The sequence below is a fragment of the Branchiostoma lanceolatum genome, chromosome 8 (genome assembly GCF_035083965.1).
Source record: "Branchiostoma lanceolatum isolate klBraLanc5 chromosome 8, klBraLanc5.hap2, whole genome shotgun sequence".
Taxonomy (NCBI): Eukaryota; Metazoa; Chordata; class Leptocardii; order Amphioxiformes; family Branchiostomatidae; genus Branchiostoma; species Branchiostoma lanceolatum.
In genome coordinates this window covers 22,078,755-22,097,880 of record NC_089729.1, presented here as the reverse complement: position 1 = coordinate 22,097,880, position 19,126 = coordinate 22,078,755, and the positions used below count along the sequence as shown (strand labels likewise).

The 19,126-nt window shown below is 41.2% G+C and overlaps 1 protein-coding gene across 5 annotated transcripts in view; it reads right to left on the bottom strand.

The window, feature by feature from the left end:
- Nucleotides 1-234: 234 nt before the first annotated feature.
- Nucleotides 235-19,126, bottom strand: part of LOC136440551 (centrosomal protein of 112 kDa-like) — a 92,420-nt gene continuing 73,528 nt past the window's right edge. For 4 of the 5 annotated variants that reach the window (XM_066436608.1, XM_066436607.1, XM_066436610.1 and 1 more), the window contains 4 exons: nt 18,585-18,827; nt 15,163-15,325; nt 7,222-7,323; nt 4,363-5,620 (listed from right to left, as the gene is read on the bottom strand). In XM_066436608.1, the coding sequence (XP_066292705.1) occupies nt 5,555-5,620; nt 7,222-7,323; nt 15,163-15,325; nt 18,585-18,827 (574 nt within the window). In that variant the 3' untranslated portion in view covers nt 4,363-5,554. Of the gene's footprint in view, nt 2,702-4,362; nt 5,621-7,221; nt 7,324-15,162; nt 15,326-18,584; nt 18,828-19,126 lie in introns of those variants that run through there. The other variant, XM_066436609.1, reaches the window with a different exon arrangement.

Here is a 19,126-nt window from a genome sequence, read left to right as displayed (position 1 = left end):
ACTCCATCTATCCAAAATGGCAGAGAAAGGAGTCCTGGACACTACACAGGGAGTGAGCTCCAGCCTTTCGATATCTGTTTTGAACTCCTCGAGTAACTTATGGTGCCCTTCTATACCTGCTTCACTAGACGCCTTACTGATTTCTAAGTGCTTTTTGAGCAAATATCATGGCAGAACTAAGAGTGCTACGTTGGTAATTTATTTTACAGCGAGGTTAAGATCAACACAGACACCTTCGCCATGGCAATAATTTTTAATTGCCACACTTATTTGTCTTCAAATCAGACCCAAAAAAGAAACGTAGTGGCAAATTTGAGATAAGACATATAATACACATACATATTTAAGAACTTCCATCACATTAAAACCACATATTTCATTGAACATAACAATTTTTTAAAGATTTCCATAGAGACAAAACACTAGAAAAGCTTTTTCTGCATTTTTCTGTCAGTCTTGTTACTTGAATCCATAACTTAAATCATGTATGGTATGAAAATCATACAAAAGACAATTATACAAAAATCATGTTATTCATTTGACAAAGGAAATGTTTGCTTACTACTGAAAATATCCTTTTCCTGACCAAATATATGAAGTTACTAATTCAAACAACAAGGGGTCCTGTATGATATATGTACACATCAATTTTGTAACAATTAAACACACTTTGTACTAGCCTGAGTACCAACCTCCGTAGTGACCGCTGGCTCAAAAGAATTCGCTTGCTAACCACGGAGTCTGACCCTGCGCGTATCCGTAACGGCTGTCTCATTATAACATAATGAGGGGAATTCGAGCTGCGTTCGGTGGGCGGGGCCTCATTTGCGTAGTGCCATTTTTCGTTCCAAGGTGTCTCTATTCAGTTCTTAGAACCTACCCGTTACGAAGAACAGTGTGGCATGGGGAGGGGCTTAGACGAATGGGGCCAATCAGCGAGCTCGTTCAAAATCTAAACGAATATCTGAATAACAGCCGTTACGGATACGCGCAGGGTCAGACTCCGTGGTTAGCAAGCGAATTCTTTTGAGCCAGCGGTCACTACGGAGGTTGGTACTCAGGCTAACTTTGTACAACAAGGGATGCCAAAAAAGCAAAAAAGATTTTTTGCAGTACAACAAATCAATCAGACACATACTTAACACCACAATTTCAACACTATCTCAATTCAGCATGAATGCTCATCTAATCATACATATAGAAATGACAACATTCTAGATTGGTCCAGTGTAGCAGGCCAGAGTATACCCGGGTAGACTCTGGCCAGGGGGAGCTAGATTTCTGTTCTACAGTCTGACAAGAATTGTGTCCAGAATCAAATAACACAATAGAGTGAAAACAGACTCAGTTTAGACCAAATCAAAGAATTATAATTATTCTTCTTTAACCTTAGACTAATACTCTTGAATGTCCTTCCCATATCAAATACATGTAGTACATGTATTTTTTCCGGACACATTTCTTCAAATCAATAAAACTGTTGAAATGCAGGAGGCCAGTAGTACAGTCTCCTGGGAATTAAAAAACAAACCCAACGCACTTGCCACAATGCTAAAAAGTCTGGACCAGTTACATGTAGACTGGTCAGTATGCCGGGCGCTTGAACCATACTGTTAGTGACACTGTAATTCACTTCTGAAGTTACTGAATCAGTGGAAGGACATTTCACCATGTACAATCTATGCAGCTACAAATGTATTTTTCTTGAACCAAGTAGGTTAAAAAATGTCAAACCTCCTTGGTGGAACCTATTTTTACTAATAGTCTACAAAATTGGATACCTAGTTTCTAGTGACATTTGCTCATAATCCTCGCCAAGGTTTTTGGAAAAATATGCAAAATACCAACGGTATTGCCCAATTTTGTAACAAATTACACACAGAGCTAATAACCATCAATATTGGTTGTTTGGCCAAATTTGGGAGTAGTCACAGAATTTTGAGTCTCCTTGTGGGTGACATTTGACCTCGTGGGTGAGTGCATGTGGTCTGATGTTGATACCTGTGGGGAGACACAACAGCTAGCGTGTGCGCCTAGACCCCACGTTGAGTAAAAACAAGGGTTTAAACCATTGAAACTTCTTTTTTGGTGTTATTTTTGGGGAAATCTGGGCAGTATAGGAGTGGCTGTGGTAGGATAGACTCGTATTTGCTGAGCCCAGCCCAAGAACCTTCACCAAGAAAAGAAGCTGGAAGAACATCCGCCACAGAAGGAGCACATTAGTCCAAGACTTCTACAGTGAGAGAAGTGAGTTTGAAGACGTTGCCACTGTTGCTCAAAGCCTGCAGTGCTGAACGCCAGTGCCTCTGCGTACGCCAGTGCCAGAGACAGCCGACGCAAGGGCATGGACACCCTAGATGCTACACCGGACTCTCTTGTATTCGTTTACTTGTTTTGACCTTTGTGACAATGGTAATTGTTCTTGAACAATAGAGATGTCACTTCAAAGGGGTCAAGTGAGGTCATGTAGTCTAGTGCACTCAGAACTAGCAAAGCAGAGTACACTGACCTAATATTTGCTTAACTGTGATTGGTTAAGCTACCAAGGGCACTTTGCACCTGGCCTTTAAAAGCCAGAACACACTGCTCATTTGAGCTCTGGGTCTGATCCTTAAGAAAGCCTGGTGACACACAAGGCGAAACTAGTCGGTGTGGGCTGGAATAAAGTTCTAAACAGGAACATGCAGCTACAGCGTCTTTTCTGAAGATGTGGGGTGAGAAGAGTGCATAAGGTACTTGAGCTCTTTTAAAAAAAAATCTATACAAAAAGATTGGATTGTTTTTATATCATCGATGAAAAAGTTTTTGTATTAGGCTGCACCAAGTAATTTTTATGGATGACGTCCGCGCGCGCATTGATTTTGGTCTGTACCCAGAAAAAAAACAAGAAATTCCGCTTCCTGTAACTATGACCAAAGAGTTACGACAGTGCCGGAAATCGTTAGATTAATATTAATATTAGATTAATACTCGTCAAGCAAAATGCATAAATAAGGGAGTGGCTACTTACTGACAGGATGATCCTGTCATCAGTAGAAAAAATTGGATCATCCTGTCAGCAGTGCATTTTTTCTACTGCTGACAGGATCGTCCTCTCAGTAGTGCAATTTTTCTACTGATCATCCTGTCAGCAGTGCAGATTTTTCCTGCTGACAAGATTTTTCAAATCTAGGCATCTTGTTTTTTCGGCCCTTCTTGGGTTTTTTTCGCGCTCTCGCATTAGATTTAGGGTTTCCAAAGGACGTCATCCATAAAAATTACTTGGTGCAGCCTTAGCTATGAAAAAATAAATTGAGGTACATGTATTTGTCTTATTTGTGTTAGCTATCAAAAAGTCTTTTTTTCAGAGTTTTTTTTCTTCAGTTTTCAGTAAGGATGGAATATTTTCACAGAGGATACTGTAAATGCAAAAATGTTTGCAGGGATTTATCTTCACAGTGATTTAAATTCACGGTAATAGTTCACCGCGAAAAACACAAACATACAACCGCGGCGTTGAACCGCCTCAAACATTTCTGCAGTATTAGGCCGCGCCAATTTAATTTGTTGCTTCTCAGAATAGCCTGTCCTGTTTTTCCCATTTTGAAAAAAAAAAGAAATTGGGTCACTATTCCCATTCACAAATTTTAAATCACAATTTTACTATTTGTTCAGTTGTAAAACTCAAAAGCCACCAAAATAGATTATATATGCACATACCTTAAAAGTGTGGTCACATTGACCATAAGTTATAATCTTTCATTTATTAAAACTATTTCTCAATATAAATCCATTTATTACATGGCAAAAGGTAATTTTGTTACTGAAATTATAGTACTAGATCAAAGAAAGGGTTGCATGGCATGAAATGAGCCATACAAAGCTGAAATTTGAATAATCATCTTATTATGTTATGTAAACCCTTATCTTCACCCCAGAGGCCCAGACTATTTGCAAAAGATTTTTTTTCGCCCTGTTGCTCCAATTTGTTTTGGAGAAAATCCGAGAAGCAACAAATCAAATTATCATTAGGGGGAATTATTTTATTGTGCCGGATTATCAGACAGATGGCAGCACTCCAACTGACCTCTAATGACCTCGCACCAGTTTGATAGCATCATAATGGGAATTTCAATTAAATACTTGACGAAGAAATGAATGTGAGTAAATTAAATATGTTTTTCAGAATACTAGTTGTTAATAATCACAGGCCCAAAAACATTTACAGAGCCATAATTGTTCCTGTCCATTCAGCCCACACATACCCAAACAGATTAACCAATTCCTACCGTGCCATCCGTCTTTGGAACACCCTGCCACCCAACATCAAATTACTTTCCAGTCCATCCCACTTTAGAAAGCTATCCACAATTTGTTCACAAGTAAGTGAATGTTTTATTTCCTGTATTGTATGTTTTAATGTTATAATTATGTATGTTTTTTTTAACTCTGTAATTCACATTTCTATGTGTCTCTGTGTATTTTTATTGTGAACCCTGGTAGACTAGCATTTATACCTAGTCAGGCTTAAGGATATCTTAATGAACAAAAGAGAACTGAGGTTCCTAATGGTTAATTGTTCATTTCAGAAATCTGAAAATTACTGTACTCAAAATGAAAAAAATATATCAGCCAGCCCAAGAATAAAGAACACACCATGCATTCCTGACAGATCCCTAGAAGTAAGTATCCATGTAGACAAGTTAGGTAACCCATCAAAAAATAAAAAAGATATGGACTTCTTCATCTCTCCAATGATTTATCATCAATCAAATCAAATCAAATCAAATTAAACTAACTTAAAAGAATTTCCAATGGGAAAGGTGTAGACGTTATGTGCTCTTGGTGGGAGGAACCTTAGGCTACACCAATTTGATCTGTTGCTTCTCAGATTTTTAAAGAAAAAAATATGGAGCGACGGTGAAAATTTTGTTGTTGCAAAAAGTACATTGAATTACATAAGATAAAGAATGATATATGATTATTCAAGTTTTCAGCTTGAAAAAACCCACACTCTATGACAGACAACCAACTCGGTAATCCCCTATATAGCTTGCACAGTAGATAGACCTGTTTATTGAAAATGATCAAAAGTATCGTTTTTTTACTTCTGCTTCTGTCATTCATGAAAAATAAAACATTCAAAATAAAAACATAGGCAGACTTAAAACTGAACAAAGGCATTTAGGTCATTTTGCTAGACTGGAAAATTGTTGAATGGCTTCATAGTAATGTCACATGAATGAGTAAAAATCTCCTGAGTGGGAGGTGTTTTGAATTTCTTTTTTTGGATCTGGAAAAAATAGAAGTCGGGTATTCGGAGAACCAGCAAATTAAATTGGTGAAGCCTTACCACAATTAAACTGTGATGAATCCATACGAATTTCATTAGAAATTGGTCCCTATATTAGCTGATTACTGCCCACTCCTGTGTCAGGGACCCTGGCAGCAGTATAGTCAAATACTGGATACTTATACTATTAGCAAGAAATGCCATTTTTAAGAGAATGATTATTCAAACATGTATAGCTATTTTCAGCCTTCCCGAGGGTATACTAGTGTTGCATACTAGTGCTTAGCGTCTGGATTTGGCATCTAGCTCTTCCTGTAGAATGATGGCTCTCTGTTGCACGGAGTTCACCTAAGGACAAAAAAACAAGAGATAACTAGTGTGTGATAACAACAGCCTCTGATATATAACCGTCCAACAGGTACGTGTCTTGTTATTACCTTCGCCGAGGTTATGCTTTGGGTAGCGTTTTTGCATGTGTGTGGATGAACAGCATAACTGGAGAAGGCCTGGATGGATTGTGTTGATATTTGGTATGTGGGCAGGTTTTGACCTGTTAATGATTAGATTTTTGACCCCCCAAAAAATTCCTGTCTTGATATCTCGTGTTCTAGACATGCCATGGTCTTGATTTTTGAGTGGTTGATAGCTCTTCAGGTAGACAATAAGTGGCATAGGTTTGGGCCTCCTAGCAGCTTTCTTGGAACAAGCTGCAGGACTAGGTTTTGTTTCAGACTTTGAAAGAGGGGGCGACGGATGGTAATGATTTTTGGTACGTAGATAGTTTGAATGATGATCTACATAATTAGATACCAATTATGTAAATCCGAATCTAATTTGCATAATTAATGAAGAAAATTTATAAGTTGCAATTCATGTTAGGACTGTCAAACATGTGACATATGTAACTGAGGAAGAGAGAAATATTGATAGATATCAACTATGCAAACAAAGACTTATTTGCATAATCACTCACTCACTCACTCACTATCCGGTTTAACGTCTTCTTTTCCCCATCATCAGGGGGTTTGACGTGCTTGCACATGGATGGGGAAGCTTATAAATGAGAAATACTATAACCCAAGATAGGGTCGACGGATCACCATGATTTTTAGTATGTAGATAGCTGATGTGATGCTTTGTATAATCAAACAATAATTATGCAATTTAGAATCTAACTTGTATAATTAATGATGAAGTTTCAAAAACCTGCTGCGTTCCATGATGGAACTATTCAAATATGTGACATTTGTAATTGAGGAAGAAAGGCATGTTGATATATAGAATCTATGCAAATGAATACCTAATTTGCATAAGTAATGAGAAACTGCAGCTATAATTCCATACTGGTAAATGACACCAATTTCATACTTGTGGCAGTTGGAAGTTATGTGAATGTGAACATCTTTGAATATGAATTATGCTAATCATAGTTTGTCACTGTTACTCTCCACCCAGTAACCTCATTTGCATAATTGATGATAAATGCTAGAATAGCCCTCTTTGTTAAGGTCATACTTGGGGCAAGTTCTGTTATTTGGGTGGCAAAAATGATCCCCTGATATGATTTATAACTAGAGTTCCACGACCTCATATCTTCGCCAAATGATCTTAACTTTTATGACTGACCCATTGAGTGTTTCTCATTCACACACCAGTGCAAGTCCAACAATTAAATGCTTGTTTGACACATTCGTTTGTAATTTACTAAGTATTTTGTTGTAAGCTTTGCTACAACACTTTTGACAGAACCGACCATTGACAATGATCAATGGTGATAACCTTTTCCATCACAAGAATGCAGTAAGACGCATCCATGATTGTCCCAAAATGGCTACAATTTGCGAATGGCGAATTTGACCAGGCCCTAAGAGTAAGAGGACACCCTACATAAGATTTTCAGGTCAATCCTGCAAATGTTCTCCATCAAGAGACTAGAGAAGCATGCGTACCTGTGCCTTGAGTGATGCGATTGTATCCTCTAGTTCCTGTCGGAGGGATGCCGGCATCAGGCCTCTCATCCTGTCCTCATACTGCTGCTGGAGATGGGTCAGCTGTAGGGGGTGGAGACACTCGATCAGCCACGCTCTTACAGAGCAAAATGATTGTAAAATTTGTAAGTATTCTTGAAAGTATGAAAGTTTGTCCAATATGTGATCACCTGAGGTGAACTGACCACTGTGTAAATTAAAACAACCAAGTAAAATCTGTACTGTAATTGATTCTCCTATACATCCCTCAACTCTAGGGAACTGGACCAGGACAAAGTATGCAGGTTTGCATGATTGTATGTATCACTTTACCCCACAGGAGTGCAGTATTGTTTTAGGCTTGACTGGATGCTGCTGGGATTCCCACTATACACAATGCAGCATTGCCACACATTCATTATTTCTGTATAATTTTGCGACTACAAGGGTTGCAAAGCAGGATGGTAAAGGGGTCTTCCATCTCTGATTAGTAGTAGTAGTACGTGCACAGGCCAGAACTGGCCCCTTGCGTAGGATTATACCGCCCCTTTACGGGGTGACATGCCCTTTCGTTGGCAGTCGTACAAGACGGTGATGCGCCAGATCTCCCGCCCGGGTGAATGATGTAAATCACCGTGTGACTACCGGTAATACGCGACGGAGGTTCGCCAGGCCTCCATCCGAGTGATTTGTAGTGAATCACCAACTCCAGATAGAAGGATTTGGACCATCGCACACCGGGACATGCCCCTACTCTTTTTCGAAAGGTGTGGTGGGTTCTTTTACGTGCGCGGGGTGTGGCTCTCCCCAAACACGGGACCTCCATTTAACGTCCTATCCGAGGGACGTCCCTAACCCTAGAAGAGCTAGGTACTCATTTACACCTGAGTGAAGTGAGGATAGCCGTGTTAAGTGCCTTTCCCAAGGGCACAACGTCGGGACGCAAGTTCGGACATGTCTCTGGGCGCACCTGGGATTAGATCCCGGGACCCTTTGTTTGACAGCCGCGTGTTCTACAGTTGCGCCACACGACGCCACATGTATCTCTGATTATCTTGTTGTAATTCAGCGAGGCTTTGGTAGGAGGCTGCAGTTGATAAGGGTGCACAGAGGCTAACATATCATGTCGCAAATAACGATTAGACAAACTTTAACTGGGGCGCTGTTAAGAAATCTTCGGTTGAGCTTAAAAAATACTTCTGTAATGTGTTTCTGGATAGTTGTCTGTAATCTAATTCTTGGTAACTTTATTTTCCAGTTGCTTTGGGTCAAAAATGTACTACCACCCGATGTTGACCATTTATCACTTGATATTATCAAACCTCCCAGAATTGATGCAAGTGCTATTCAAGAAGCTTTCACACTCACAGGAGATATTTTCAACACAAAGGCACATTATCCATTACTCCATACTGATGACAGATATTTAAGGGAAAGGGTGACGGATTAAGGGTTAGGGTGACGGTTGAAGGTCTCTGGTGACGGATTAAGGTCTCTGGTAACGGATTAAGGGTTAAGCTGATGGATTAAGGGCAAGGGTGATGGATTAAGGGTTATGGTGACGGACTAAGGGCAACGGTGGGGATTTAAAGGCTCTCGTGATGGATTAAGTGTCATGGTGATGGATTAAGTGCAGGGGTGACGGATTAAGGGCAAGGGTAGCAGATTAAGGGTAAGGATCTTACCTAGGTATCTTACTTTCACACAACTTGAAATGGAATACACACATAGATTATATAGCAGCTAAAGCAAACAGTACTTTAGGATTCTTGAGAAGGAATCTGAGAGGAGCATGTAGATCAATCAGAGCTCAAGCCTATTTGTCCATTGTTAGACCCAAACTTGAATATGCGTCCTCTGTGTGGGACCCCCACAAACGCATACATTCACAAACAAACAAACTTGAGGACAAGTTAGAAGCAGTACAGAGGCGTGCCGCCAGGTTCGCCACTGGCGACTACCGTTTGACTACCAGCATTACACACACTCTGCAAACCCTCGGTTGGCCCACCCTTCAACAGCGCAGACAAGTTGCCCGCCTTTCACTTATGTACAAAGCTGTCAATAACCTTATTGCTATCCCCATCCACAATATCCTCACAAGAAATACTAACATAACCAGAGGACACCAGCAACGTTTTACCACAGTCGCCTGTAGGACAGAAACATACCGAGGCAACTTTTTCCCAAAAACAGTCATAGAATGGAATGCACTTCCGCAACATCTTATCGAAACCAAGACTACAGATAGCTTTAAAGCTGGGGTGGCCAAGTATTATGGTTACCCCGGCTTCACCCAGCTGTAAGGGGAGGAGCCTATACCTAGTGTGGCAATGTACAGCACTACTTTGTTCGTTTATTTTTGCACCACTTTTTTTTTTCTTGTTGACGGCGTGCACCACCACCACCGGCCACACTTGGGTAAGGCCTCTGACCATAAGTCCTAGACACTATGCCCCACGCGGGGTTTTGTCTAGTATCACGACAAGACAAGACAAGACAAGGATGACGGATTATTAGGGAAAGAGTCACAGATTAGGGTCTCTGGTGACGGACTAAGGGTTATTGTGACGGCCAAAGGGTTAAAGTTTATTATGACGGATTAAGGATTATGCTGACGGATTAAGGGCAAGGGTGACGGATTAAGGGTTATGGTGACGGATTAAGGGCAACGGTGAGGGATTAAAGGCATTCGTGATGGAGTAAGTGCAGGGGTGACGGATTAAGGGCAAGGGTGGCAGATTAAGGGCTAGGGTGACAGATTAAGGGTTTTGGTGATGAATTAAGGCTAAGGATGGCCGATTAAGGGAAAGGGTGATGGATTATGGCCTCATGTAAAGGATTAAGGTTATGCTGAAGGATTAAGGGTGAGGCTGACGTAATAAGGTTTATGGTACCGGATTAAGGGCTATGCTGACGGATTAAGACTTATGATGACAGATTAAGGGCTATGCTGACGGATTAAAGGCTAGGGTGACGGATTAAGGGTTATGGTGACAGATTAAGGGTAAGGATGACGGATTATGGGCTAGGGTAACGGATTAGGGTCTCTGGTGATGGATTAAAGATTATGCTGATGGATTAAGGGTAAGGATGACAGACTAAGGGCAAGGGTGACTGATTAAGGACTATGCATATATATATATGGTGACGGTTTATTTCATTTCAAAAACACTATACAGCGCAGCTTTTTCAAAAGCACTTGTTTCATCTGTACCATTGCAAATTGACCCAAATAAGTATTTTGAGCCCTGTATGTTGCATGCAGAACTAGAGTTCCACGAACTCATATCTTCGCCAAATGATTTTAACCTACAGTCAAACCTGCCTAGGCGACCACCTTTTCAACGTGACCACCTGGCCATGGCGACCGCTTTTTCTCGGTCCCGAAAATTTTCCCAATAGGCACAAGCATTAAGCTGCCTGCCCAAGGCGACCACCTGTCCAACGCGACCGCGACCGCCACGAATTGGGACCGCAAAGAGCACAAGCCCTGCCCATGGCGGCCGCCTCATTTCCAAGCGTGGGGTGACATCGGATCATTTTGCTGTCGGATTTCACGGAAATGTTTTTAAGACCTTGACGGACAGAAATATATGGAATAGCATCGATTCCTACATGAAGTGTTTTACTAAAACGTTCCCACTATAAACATTCTAATAAATACAAATGTTTGTGAATACAGTACTTTAATATCGATGTTCTTGTGCCCAACGTAATCTTATAGTTTACCGCAAGCTCGGTTCTGTTTAAACTCAATTTTCAAAACGATTACGTAGTGCATGGCGTCAAAAAGTCAGATCTCACAGAAATTACTATCCGTTTCTTGTATTTTCAACAAAAATATGTCTGTGTCTTACTAAATTCCGCCGAAAAATGACATCGCGGCGGGCAAAACAGATCGGAAACATGTTGTTTCTTGGTCCCCGACGCCATCTTGGTTTAGGCGAGGCCCAGATTGGCGTACCGCTGACCTTTGTAAAACACGACGCTTCTGTGTATGAACATTTAAAATACTCTCGTTATTGATGAAAATTAATATTCTTATTTTGTTTTTATTTCCATGAATCTGACAAACCTTTATGTATTTTATTGGGCACTGTGCGTTCTGCTGCACTGACTTACCTTTCGATGCAGTCGCACAGAGCTTGGTGGTGTGGCGTGGCGCAACGAAATCACACCGTTCCGTTTTCATCTTAAGTTGTCAGATCGTAAACCTTTTGCCCTTTTTATCCAGCGGTTGGCGCCCCAAAAAAGGCTGGAGTCAGCAGGTGTTTTCAAGGGATTTATCGTAGGCCTCAAAATCCGATTGCATGTGCGTATGTGCGGGAGGGCGCTGCGAGATCATCGAGGCAAACATTGTTTTGCAGTCAAAATTATGACGAAAATTTGTAACGTTACACGATGTAACGGTATAGCGTTACAAATATTACAACGATAACGGAAAATGTAATTCTGTAGCATCTTTCTGTCTATGGGAATTGAACCTGGTGGGGTCATACTGTCTAAAATCACATAATTTTCCATCCATCTACGTAGTACACTGTATTTGAACACCTCGACCTGGAAACATGTTGTGAGTGGAATCCTCTTCATGGCGACCACCTGTCCATCGCGACCGTTTTTGCTCGGTCCCCCGGGTGGTCGCCTTGGGCAGGTTTGACTGTAGTTTATGATTGACATATCATGGGTGTTTCTCATTGATTATAAATCATACCAGTTGATCATCTTAATAACAGAAGCTGTCCAAAGTATGAGCTTAAGGCCACACCAATTCAATTTGTTGCTTCTCGGATTTTTTTGGGAAAAAATGGAGCAAAAGGGCGGAAAAAAATGACATTAAATTACAACAACACTTGTGACTTCGTTTGACCCAATGACAATGCGTTGTGGCATCTCTAAGATAAAACGATCGTCACGCAAATTTACTTGTTTTACATTCACCTTTGATATTCACCTTGCAGCTCAGCCAGTAGGTAACCCTATTACACATGAGGCATAAAGCTATACATAACACACACCAAAAAGAACTGGGTCTTGGTTTAATACTTTACATCACGATTATAAACTAATGGCTTGAAATAACGAAATTATCACGGCTTCGAACGCCCTCCCCCCTTTGCATCAAGGCCACAGTGCAAGCACTTCTCGTCCTGTATATAAATGAAGAGGACTCCAAAACGGTAAGTTCTATCAATTTAGCTTGATACACGCCGGCATAAACTTGCATTTGATAAGTTCTCAGGTACCCCCTTGCACATAGTTCACAAGCAAAAGCGTTGATGTAGCAAACATTCTTTGCTGTTGTGACAGATTTGGCACGGTTACCATGGTGGCGGACAGCGGTGTGCCTTTGATTTCTTTAGAAGTTTTGCTGTGGGTGTTGCCGATAGAAAGGCAGGTTTCACGGGAAACTTTGCAGTGGGGGCGGAGCTAAGATCACGAAACTGTATACATTTTCACATGGGGGCGTACGGCTGTGCTGGGACTGTTGGCGGACTTTTCCGTGCTGTTTCTACAGTCTTTGATATTCGATTCCAATGACTTCTGTAGTTGTAGATGGGTAATGTAGAAATACACAAAAAAAGTATTCAACGGCTACTTTAGCTTCGCAGGACTGTATTAAGGTTTGATTACCTGAGTGCTGTGTTTCTGAGGTCAGTTCTTCAAAACGTACATTTGTAAACAAAGGGGAAGTGTGGTTTTGACATCGATGCTATTGCCAATGGGTGAAAGTGCGATCAAAAATTACGTGCTAGGTTTTCATGTGCTGCTGGTGGGCCCACCTTACTCAATGAAAATGTGCCTCTGGAAATGCGTTAAATAGCGTTTCAGAGGGTTTGAAATTCTAAAATTTCCCGGGCCCCCAAGTTTTGCGAGCACGTATACGTGCCGGGGCGTAGCCCCTACGAAAAATATGTCGGGACGGCGTCGCCCCCCAAAACTCAAGCTGAAACCCTTCTGTTTTTGTTCATTCTATCAGCTAAATTTGCCCCTCAAAATTCAGGAAATAGTGTTTCAATGAGTCAAAATTTTAAGATTTTCTTGTGCGAACATGTCGTGTCTCTAGTGAAAGAATTATATGTCAGGAGGGCGTCATCCCAAAAAATCAAGCTGAAACTCTTCTGTATTTTGCTCACATATAGAGATGTCATTAAACTTAGCTTAGTTACTTTATTTATCACCAAACGTTGCTCATCAAAATTCAGGAAATAGCGTTTCAATGGGTCAAAATTTGAAAAATTTCCTGTGGGTGCATGGAAAATATGGCGAAAAATATGTCGCCCTTCCTAAAATCAAGCTCACTGTTTTTCCTTTTACAAATAGACATATTCCAGCAAAATTTGTGCCTCACAATGCAGGAAATAGCATTTCAGTGGGTCTAAATTTCAAAAATTTCTTTTGATTTATCTCCTACAAAATTCCCTGTTGCTGCCTCTGGTACCGACAAACGCCGGTTCCAGGTGCTTGTTTTATAGCATGCTTCAGCTGTGCCAATTGGACGCCTGACGTGCTTTGTGTAGTTGTTTTATAAATGGGGCTTGTTTACCATTTTTACATGATACCTGTAGGGGGAGGGTCACTGACAAAATTTTTGAGGTGGGGGAGGGTCATGGAAAAAAATATTGAGATGGAGGGAGGATCATGGAAATTTTTTTGGACCAGACTTCCAGCGCATCACCCCTTCCCCCCGGTAAATATTGTATGGTCCCCAAGAAGATTATGTTTTGGGTAGCGTTTTTATGTATGTGTGTGTGTGTGAGTGTATGTATGTATGTAATTGAACAGCATAACTCGAGAAGGCTTGGATGGGTTGTCTTGATATCAGGTGGGTAGGGCTTTATGAGACCTGGAAATTATTAGATTTTGGGTACCCTAGCGGCTTGTTACGGTACTGCAGCAGAATTTCCTGTTTTGATATCTCGTGTTCTGAACATGCTATGGTCCTGAATTTTTAGTAAATAGCTCTTTGGACAGAGGGTATGTGGTATAGGTTTTGGCCCCCTAGCAGCTTATTTGGAACTGCAGGAGTAGGTTTTGCTTCAGACTTTGAAAGGGAACAACTCAAGAAGGGCTTGATGGATGGTCATGAATTTTGGTATATAGATAGCTTGAGTGATGATTTACATAATTAGATACTTATTATGTATCTGTATCTAATTTGCATAATTGATGAGGCAAGTTTATACATTCGCAGCATTTCATGATAGGACCCTCAAACATGTGACATATGTAACTGAGGAAGAGAGAAATATTGATAGATATCAACTATGCAAAATAATGAAGACCTCATTTGCATAGTCAATGATAAAATACTATGACTCACGATGGAGTTGACGAATTATCATGATGTTTGGTATGTAGATAGCTTAAGTGATGCTTTGTATTATTAGACGATGATTATGCAAAAAATCAGATTCTAATTTGCATAATTAATAAGGCAATTTCAAAACCCCGCCGCGTTCCATGATACGACTATTCAAATATGTGACATTTGTAACTGATGAAGAGAGGAATGTTGATAGATGGAAAACAAGCAAATGAAGACCTAATTTGCATAATTAATGAGAAACTACTATAATTCCATACTGGTAAATGACTGCAATTTCATACTTGTGGCATTTGGAAGTTATGTGAATGTGAACATTGTTGAATTAAATCATGCTAATAAAGACTTCATTTGCATAATTGATGATAAACGTTAACATAACCTTCTTTGTTACATGTAAGCTCATACTTTGGACAACTAGAACTTCTGTTATTAAGATGATCAATTGGTCTGATTTGTAATCAATGAGAAACACCCAAAATACGTCAATCATAAATAATTTGGCGAAGATATGAGGTCGCGGAACTCTTCGTTCCTACTGCGAAATTGCCTACGAAAAAATGTGAATTCAAAATACCGGTATAATGCATTACCTTCTCTTGCTGGTCGATCTCTTGCTGCTGTAGCCTCTTCTCCAGGCTTCGTGCTTGGCCCTTGTGTGTGTCCACGTCCTGCTGCAGGCTTCTCAGGGCTGCACTGTGCTGTCGCTTTAACGTCTGTACCTCCTCTCCCTGTCTGGTCTGGGAGTCTTGTAACCTGTCAGCATCAGTTAACACACAGTTTGTTCTGATGTTTGTACATGTTAGAAATTTGTTTGAAACATTACAGTACTACAGGGCTTGACATACCCACCTTAAGTAGTTTTACAACCTGCAATTTGCCAAAAATTCATGATCGCATGAAGTTTCAGCCCTGGTTTCAAGAATCACAATGAACCGCGTACTGAACCTTATGCTGTGTACTAGTTGGGCAGAAACAATGGCTTTTGTATTAGCAGATAAGTTTCTACAAACTACATGTAGAAGTTCTGACAACTTTTCCACGTACATGCATGTATCACAAAAAAGTGTTTGGATCTCTGTGATTAATGTACAAGTCTGCGATTTTTAATCTTCTGCTGGGGAAATCGTATTGCCGCCCAGTTTCAGTAAACTGCTGGGGAAATCGTATTGCCGCCCACGGGAAGTCTGCTCCAGTCTTCAACTTCATCAGCTTATTAGGAATACCCCCAGATGAACCCGCCAGGGGCAAAGTAAGGCGGGCAGGCCTCCAGCTTGGCATGGAAACACTCAACGGTGGGAGCCGTCACAACTGTGCCAGGCAGGGCATTCCACTGGGGAATGGTACAGGGGAAATATGAATTTAGATTTTGTATGTGTCTGTTCTGGCGTTGATTGTTATTGAAGTCAGCATAACTGTAGAACATGTACATGGATTAAAGTGATATTTGGTATGTTGGTAGGTGTTCGGAGGAGGAAGGTCAAGGTGTAGACGTTGTGTGCTCTTGGTGGGAGGAACCTTACTTACTTACTTACTTACTTGGGCCTGTCGCCCATCCTTGGGCATAGGCCACGGACGAGGTGCCTCAATCCTTTGCGGTCCTGGGCCCTCTCTATCATCTGCTCCCATGTGTGTCCGGATGCCTTCACATCGGCCACTAGGAGGAACCTTAGCCTACACCAATTTGATTTGTTGCTTCTCAGAGTTTTAAAGAAAAAAATATGGAGCGACAGGGTGACATTTATTTTTTGCAAAAAGTACATTAAATTACATAAAATAAAGAATGATATATGATTATTCAAGTTTTCAGCTTGAAAAAAACCACACTCTATGACAGACAACCAAATCGGTAATCCCCTTGTACAGTAGATAGACCTGTTTGTTAAAAATGATCAAAAGTATTGTTTTTATCTCCATAAAAAAGGCTTTTTCATTGAGATACTGTTTTGCGTGCGTTTGGTGTTTGTGTATATGTTTTCAACTTAAGAAGTAAAATCTATAAAAGGCTACAAGCATTGGCCAAAGTTCAATACTTTTTCATAAATTAGTCTGGGGGATGTTCTATGTTTTTGGCACACAAAGTTTAATTGTCCGTTGTCCTGACTGAGCCAGAATGCATTACCTCACTATTACCTGTTGAAAAACGCGTTCTGTGAATCGAATTTCATCAGTGATTGATACTTACCGTTGAGGTCGACATGATACAAGTCCTAATAGCCCATGTCTCAAGTGATTCCTCAAATTAGGTCCCTTTTTATGCCTGTCGCAAGTTTCTAACTTACGTTACGAAGGAGGATGACTAGAAATTTGTAACAAAAAGTGATTTCACCAAATTCTTCATATAACATTAAATCCGGCCCGCACAATTTAATACTCACATTTAATACTCTGTCCCAATGTGTCCTAATCACTTTTTCAAGTTCACGGGCCACATTTAGATAAACGGCAAATAGCGCTGCAATCCGTTGAACAAAATCCAATCAACGGCTGAAGGCTGTGAATCGAAGGCCGAATCGAGGGCTAGCTTTAGGTTGGTGCGAAACCCGCACTGCCCTGCGACACGCACAGCCCTGCGCGTGCGAAACACGCACTGTCACTGACAGTCATCGTTGCAAATAAGATCGCCCTGTATTTTACTACAATGGAACATGTTCGGAACATAGCTCGTTCGGAACATAGGTCGTTCGGAACATAGGTCGTTCGGAACATAGAGCGTTCGAAATATAGGGTGTTCGGAACATAGGTCTGTAACCACAGTGACTACCGGTCTAGCTGGGCAACTTCGCACTATAGCACCAGCCGGATTATTGCACCAAATACGCTGACAAATGGGATGTGCAGTTAAGCAGATTCTACTGTACCATAAAGAGTGTAAAATGGGAACGGTCTCATTGGTAGAGATGTCAAGCGGCGTCAGACACGATCCGAGTGTGGGGAGGGGGGCACTGTAGTTAAAGACTTAGGCTAAAAAGGAACTAAAATACACAGCTCAAGGGTAACCATTTATAGGCTGGGGTGTTTGTTGATGTGGATCATCAGACTGTGAAATGAAAGTTGAAACTTTTTAAAAAGCCTAAAGAAGTGGAGCTCCAGAGAAGCCTCCTGCCCCCCTGGGTTGACCTCTGACCAGAGAATGTCTTTCAATAGGCCAATAACATTAGTAAGAGTAGCCGCAAGAAGTATTCGACAGTACCGGGCGAAGAAATTCACGCCATCACAAGAAGCAATTCAAATATTACATTGCACAAATCCTGTGTGATGCGATGAATGCTAGTTGGCAAATGATGATCGCATTGTCTTCAAAATTGTGTCTGATTCATTTTTCTATGATCATTGACATTTTCTGTGAATTTAGCCGTCATATCTTACTACAATAGGGTTTTTAAAAGAAAAGAAGACATCAACAAAAGGTCAGGGGTTAGATTATGATCGGTCAGTGTTATTTTTAGCATGGCAGCTCAATTGCAGCTTTCTCACGCTTTCGCGAGGCTTGTTTCCCTGCACGAAAAGCACAGGATCATTACAGCAACTCTGATGGATCTGCAAGGAAACAACCTACGAAAGGTGTGTTATTTAGGTATCGGTAAGTCTATCGTGTTTTGGAAAGACTCATACGCGCACTGAGGGGCATGAAGACTTCTCCACACTGGTGGTGTTTATTACAGAAAGTTGGTACATCAATGCTAAATGGTGAAAAGTGCTTTTTTGATGCTTAACTGCAGCAGGCTTCCTGTGGGCGGCAATACTATTTCCCCAGCAAAAGAACCTGGCCCCAATAAGTCGAAAATTGCAAAATATCAGTGCTTCCCCCAGAAATAAACGCCGGCAAGGAGGCTAGTTCCATACAGTATATGTTTTCACTAACTAAGTCTTGTCACAAACCAAACTTTACCCCTGAGGGAGGAATGATGCCGTTTCAGTCTTATCCACATGACATGTACTCTCAATGAGGCCTTTAGATCCGCTTATGTGGTCAATTTCAGTGTAAGAAAAAAGACCCTTTGATTTGCCCGACCTCCTGTCTGCATCTGTCAGCTGCCTGCCGCTGTCCTCCCTGATCTGCTGTATGGTGTCCTGTAGTTCAGAGATGGTCTCGGACTGTTTGGTTAGGCGCTGGGTGTATTCCTTCTCGATCTGTTTCAAGCGAGAGTTGGTCATCTCCAGCGACTGTTCCATCTCTGTGGCGTGTTCCCGTTGGAGCTGGAGCTTCTGCTGCTCCAGTTCAGACTTGAACTTGTTGACTGTGGCTTCCAGCTCCCTGGGGCAACACACATCACAACGCATCATATACATATCCACTTACCATCAGACACAGCACATGCAATGCAACAACATCCTTTGAACACTAATGTTTCTTGCCCCATCAAATTAATGGGATCTCGCCGGTTTGTGGAAAAAACAACATATGACGCTTATTTCCTCTCTAGACCGGTAACGATTCGCCGACACATGCCAGTTAACAGACTCGGGTCCATTTAAATGACGCAAGTGTAAAGTGGGCCTTAGACTGGGCACTACTACGCGTGCGAGTAACATTCCAGGCATACCAACCCAGCA